This window comes from Chiloscyllium plagiosum, unplaced genomic scaffold, assembly GCF_037043375.1.
Source record: "Chiloscyllium plagiosum isolate Xiang-an unplaced genomic scaffold, Cpla_swu_hap1 HiC_scaffold_4, whole genome shotgun sequence".
Taxonomy (NCBI): domain Eukaryota; kingdom Metazoa; phylum Chordata; class Chondrichthyes; order Orectolobiformes; family Hemiscylliidae; genus Chiloscyllium; species Chiloscyllium plagiosum.
The window spans coordinates 134,401,894-134,407,893 of record NW_028270142.1 but is presented as its reverse complement, the minus strand read 5'-3'; the positions used below and the strand labels follow the sequence as shown (position 1 = coordinate 134,407,893).

Sequence of the window (6,000 nt, the reverse complement as noted above, 5' to 3'; positions counted from 1 at the left end):
AGAAAATATTCTTTATTTTTCAGCACATTTCAGTTAGTACTAAAATGCAGCAATATCAACAGACTATCTAAATTCTACTAAATATTTTAAACATTTAAATTAGAATTAAAATAAATTACGAGAAAATTTGTCGCTTGGGACAGAATTGGAATAACGCTGAAAAAAACAGGTTACCAAAGCCTTTTATTTTGCATCATCAGGCCAAATATAAGAATGCCAAATTTAAAATTATCACAATTGATACTGGAGAAAAGAGTGTCGATTAGTTGGAAAGTTAATTCTGATTGATGGAGGTGTTGCCACAAAGAAAACTACAGGCTTCCCAAGCTTCCAGACATTTAATTAATTTCATCAACTAATGATGAAACTAATCAAATGCTGATTAATTTCATCAACTAATTTTTGGGATGCACAACCTACGTATTTGGCAATGCATTGGAAATGAAATTCATACAATGTTTCTCAATTGAATGGTACGCTGAATGGCTTTTTGAACTGGCAGCAGGGGGAAATACTACTTGCATAGCCAGTGAATTGCAGCAGTGTGAAATGATTTGAGTAACCTGTTCATATTTTTGAGATCCTTTGGCTTTCCAGGGTAATTTGAAGTAAAAGGGCACACTTTTCAGCTCCAAAAGTGGACTTGTTGCATGGTACAGTGAACAAGATAAATGAATTGCGCTTGCAATCATTTGAATTCTGCAAACAAAGGTCATGATCAGGCTGCATGCCATTTTGCCCACAAAAAAAATCTAACGTGGCAAGTTACTGCCCCATCAGTCTGCACAGTATATCATCAGTAAAATGACAGCATCATCGCTAGTACTATCCAGTTGCAGTAACTCAGTAATAATGTGTTTACACTCATTTTTGGTTGCACCAAGGTACTTAGCTCCTGACCTCACTACAGCCTTAGTCCAATTATGGATAAATATATTGAATTCTCCATTGGCCACAATCACATTAGCACAAAGGATAAGGGTTTTGGCTGTTGGAGGTCAATCATTTGAGTTTCAGGACACTGCTGCTGGTGTTTCTTCAGGTGGTACGTCAAGTCCAACCACCTTCAGCTGCTTTATCAATGACCTTTCTTCCACCAACAGGTCAGAAATGGGCATGTTCATAGATGATTGCACAGCGTTCAGCACCATTCACGACTCCTCAAACACTAAAACTGTCCGTGCCCATATGCAAGAAGAATGGGACAACGTTGGGGCTTCAGTTCATAAGTAACAAGTAACATTTACACCACAGAAATGCTAGGCAATCACCATCTCACCTTGACATTCAATAGCATGACTACCATGGACTCCCCTACTTTCAACATCCTGAGTTTACCACTGACCCAAATTAAACGAGGCTCGTGTATAAATGCCCGCTTCAAGAACAAGTTCAGAGGAAGGGAATCTTGCTCTAAGTAACTCACCTCCTGACTTATCAAACTTTGCTCAACATCTACAAAGGCATATCTGAAATGTGATGGAATATGTTCCACTTGCTTAGATGAGTGCAATTCCAGCTACACTGAAGAAACTTGACATAAGCCAAGTCAAAGCAGCCTGCTTGATTGATACCCTTGACAACATCTTCAACATTCACTCTCTCCATCACTGACAAAATGGCAGCAGTGCCCACAATCAACAGGATGTACTGTAGCAGCTCATCAAGCTTTCTTTAACAGCACACTTTAAACCTGCAATCTCTACCACCTGGGAGGACTAAGGCAGGAGGTACATAAGAACACTATCACTTGAGTTCCCTTTCAAGTCACATATCATCTGACTTGGAACCATGTAGCTGTTCCTTCAGTCACTGAATCAAAATCCTGGAACATCCTAACAGCATGGTTCAAGATGATTGTTTGAAATTTGGCACTCCTGTGTTTGTCTCGATTATAGATTCACAGACATGTACAACACCGAAACAGACCCTTTGGTCCAATTCATCCAGGCCGACCAGATATTTTAATTTCCGCCACCTCCAAACGGACCCCACCACCAGGGATATATTTCCCTCCCCTCCCCTATCAGCGTTCCGAAAAGACCACTCCCTCCGTGACTCCCACGTCAGGTCCACACCCCCCACCAACCCAACCTCCACTCCCGGCACCTTCCCCTGCAACCGCAAGAAATGCAAAACTTGCGCCCACACCTCCCCCGTTACTTCCCTCCAAGGCCCCAAGGGATACTTCCATATCCGGCACAACATCTGCACCTCCACACACATCATCTATTGCATCCGCTGCACCCGATATGGCCTCCTCAATATTGGGGAGACAGGCCACCTACTTGGGGAAAGGTTCAGAGAACACCTCTGGGACACCTGGACCAACCAACCCAACCACCCCGTGGCTCAACACTTCAACTCCCCCTCCCACTCCACCAAGGACATGCAGGTCCTTGGACTCCTCCATTGCCAGACCATAGCAACACGACGGTTGGAGGAAGAGCCTAGGAACCCTCCAACCACTAGGGATGAACTCAGATTTCTCCAGTTTGCTCATTTCCCCTCCCCCCCACCTTGTCTCAGTCAAATCCCTCGAACTCAGCACCGCCTTCCTAACCTGCAATCTTCTTCCTGATCTCTCCGCCCCAACCCCACTCCGGTCTATCACCCTCACCTTGACCTCCTTCCACCTATCACATTTCTAACGCCCCTCCCCCAAGTCCCTCCTCCCTACCTTTTATCTTAGCCTGCTGGGCACACTTTCCTCATTCCTGAAGAAGGGCTTATGCCCAAAATGTCGATTCTCTGGTTCCTTGGATGCTGCCTGACCTGCTGCACTTTTCCAGCAACACATTTTCAGCTCAGATATTTTAATTTAGTCTAGTCCCATTTGCCAGCATTTGGCCCATATCCCTTTAAACTCTTTCTATTCATGTACCCATCCAGATGCCTTTTAAATGCTGTAATTATACCAGCTTCCAGCACATCCTCTGGTAACACATTCCATACACACATGACTGTTTGCGTGAAAAGGTTGCCAAATAAGCCTCATTCTTGCAAGACAAAAAGCTTTGGAAACATATCAGCCTTTTTGGAAATATGTAAAGTTGTTCAAACACCAAGCACTGAGTGGTAGAGAAGTTTACAAAAGCAGATTTGCAGAATAATCCTTTCACCCCACTAAGTGGGACCATTGCAAGAGACCTGTCCTGACAGAAGGAAATGATCCAGATATGACTGAGGTGGAACTGCTACAAAGTAGCTTTATATTTCATAACCACTTGACACCAGCCATTTGTGAATTATTGATCACAGTGACAATGATTAAAGTTCACATTTATAACTACAAAAATTAATTTTAAAGCGTGTTCAGGATTGAGGTATTAATAGCATGTTTCAGGATCTCAGGTCAAAGCCCACACCACCTAGATCCCATCTGGATGGGATTTATACAAAAAGATACAGACCCAAATTCCAACTTAAACACACTGATTTAAAAACTTACTTCATAAAACTCACTGATCTACAGTTGCAAGACGATGTAAACATAATCCTGAAATACATACACTTCATTTTATTCATAGCCTAAGCCAAAAGGCAAACTCTAATAACTCCACATTCAAGTATTAGTTCAATGTGTTGTACCAAGTGCAAGACAGTGCGCAAAATTCAAGGGTATATTTTTGTCCATTGCCTCCATCTCCACTTTGATAATAATGTTTTAAAATAAATATCAAAGTGATATACCTATATCGATCTGGAGGCTTCATAAGTGAAAAACGTCACAAAATGCAACTTTTCATAAAAACCACAAATGTGACATCCCACATTTGCAGGCTTGTCTGCTGTTTTTTTTAATTTAGAAATTGAAATGATTTCAATGCTGTTTGATATATTCAATGTCAACTTCGTTGTTTATAATCTTCTCTCTGAAAAAAGACATGAGTTGCACCTTAAAAAAGATAGGATGCCAGTGACAAAGTGAATCTTCCAAACAGAAGTCCAAGGATGACAGCAATACGCTACCCATAAATCCTTAGCAGCTGCTGTGGTCATTGGCGACTTAATGTTTCTTTGGACAGACACAATATTCTCCACATTTACCTTGCCTAGAACGCACTCCACTGGTTTGCAGCCCTGAAAGCAAACATAAATAAGGAATTATGCAGAAAACAAAACACCAAATACAATTCCTGAGTAAAAGTTTATCAATTTTTGTTAAAATGGTGTTATGTCTAAATACTGAGTCCCAGCCCTGTTTTTGGAAAGATGTCATTAAACTGGAGAGGACTCAGAAAAGATTTACCAGAATGTTGCCAGGAATGGAGGGTTGGATTATAAAAATAGGCTGGGACATTTTTCAGAGTCGAGAGTGTGTTGCTGGAAAAGCACAGCAGGTCAGGCAGCATCGGAGGAGCAGGGAACATTCCTGATGAAGGGCTCCGGCCCGAAACGTCGATCTCCTGCTCCTCGGATGCTGCCTGACCTGCTGTGCTTTTCCAGCACCACACTCTCGACTCTGATCTCCAGTATCTGCAGACCTCACTTTTTCCTGGGACATTTTTCACTTGAGTCATTGAAATGTACAGCATGGAAACAGACCCTTCGGAACAACTCGTCCTTTAATCTAATCCCATTTGCCAGCATTTGGCCCATATCCCTCTAAATCCTTCCTATTCATATAACCATCCAGATGTCTTCTAAAGTTGTAATTGTACCAGCCTCCACCAGTTCCTCTGGCAGTTCATTCAATACATGCACCACCCTCTGTGAAAATGTTGCTCTTTAGATCATTTCAAATCTTTCCCTTCTCACCTTAAACCTATGCCATCTACTTTTGGACTCCCCTACCCTGGGGGAAAGACCTTGACTATTCACACAATCCATGCCCCTTATTTCTAAACTCCAGAAGCCCCAGGGTCTAGCCAGTCTAGCCTTTCCTCAGAAGGCAAGCTGCTCAATCCAAGTATTAGTCTAATAGACTTTCTCTAAATTGCTTCCAATGTATTAATATATTTCCATAAGTATAGTGACCAGAACTGTACACAGTACTCCAGATACGGTCTAATAAAGGCCCTGTATAACGCAAGTATAACCTTCCTACTCTTGCATTCAATTCAGCCCCTAGAGGATAGGAGTTGAGGGGTGACCTTATAGAGATTGATAAAATCATGGGGGACTTGGATAAGATAAATAGCCAAGGTCTTTTCCCTAAGAGAGTGGTTGATGTGGAATGAAGTGCCAGAAGAAGTGGTTGATGCAGGTACAATTACAACGTTTAAAAGACATTTGAATATGTGCATGAATAGGAAAGGTTTAGAGAGATAACACAGGTAGTTGGGATTAGTTTAGTTTGGGAAACTTGGTCAGCATGGACTAGTTGGACTGAAGGATCTGTTTCTGTGCTGTATGACTTTAAGACAAGATATTTTGCATTCCTACATTTTGCAGAAACATAATGCAGTTCCTGGCCACCCACTAGAGGGCACTTGATTTGCTCCAAGGACAATTTCAGATGTATAATAGTTGGGTCAAAATTGCTATTATTATCTATCTCAAGAAAGAGTCATTTTAAAAGATACAAAACAAAGTCACGATTGTGCTAAAATTTAACTTTTGAGGATGGTCCTGTCAAGGGATTACTCAGAACATAGAAAACACAGTTTGTTTGATATAATTCACTGATTTATATTCCACATGGGGGAAAGGCCCAGGGATCAGCTTTATGGTACAATACCCAAGATTGAGGAAGTAGAAGGAAGCTGCAACGGAAATCCAATACACAAGCAATTAAAATACAAGACACCCAAGCAAATATTTAAACAAATTGCAACTAATGTGAGTTAAAGCTGAAATCCAGGAGAGAAGCAGGTGTATTCAAAATATCCTTTAGAATGCTAGTGCCCGATTTAATTGACAAAATAAACTTTGATTCAAAAATGTTAAAATGTGAAGACACCATTCTTTTGTGCAGCGCAGACTTTGAATATGTCTAGTAATTCAAAACTAGGAAGCCATAAGTAGAATTGCAAACCAACTGCAACCCGGCCCCAT

General features: G+C 41.3%; 1 protein-coding gene across 5 annotated transcripts in view; it reads right to left on the bottom strand.

Moving 5' to 3' along the window:
• Positions 1–6,000, bottom strand: part of prelid3a (PRELI domain containing 3A) — a 50,746-nt gene continuing 44,746 nt past the window's right edge. For 2 of the 5 annotated variants that reach the window (XR_015757052.1, XM_043687739.2), the window contains 2 exons: positions 4,051–4,083; positions 1–1,174 (listed from right to left, as the gene is read on the bottom strand). Coding sequence is in view for 3 of the 5 variants with exons in the window: in XM_043687739.2 (XP_043543674.2) it covers positions 1,169–1,174; positions 4,051–4,083 (39 nt within the window). In the remaining 2 variants the exon portion in view is untranslated. Of the gene's footprint in view, positions 1,175–2,680; positions 4,084–6,000 lie in introns of those variants that run through there. The other 3 variants (XM_043687736.2, XM_043687735.2, XM_043687738.2) reach the window with 2 other exon arrangements.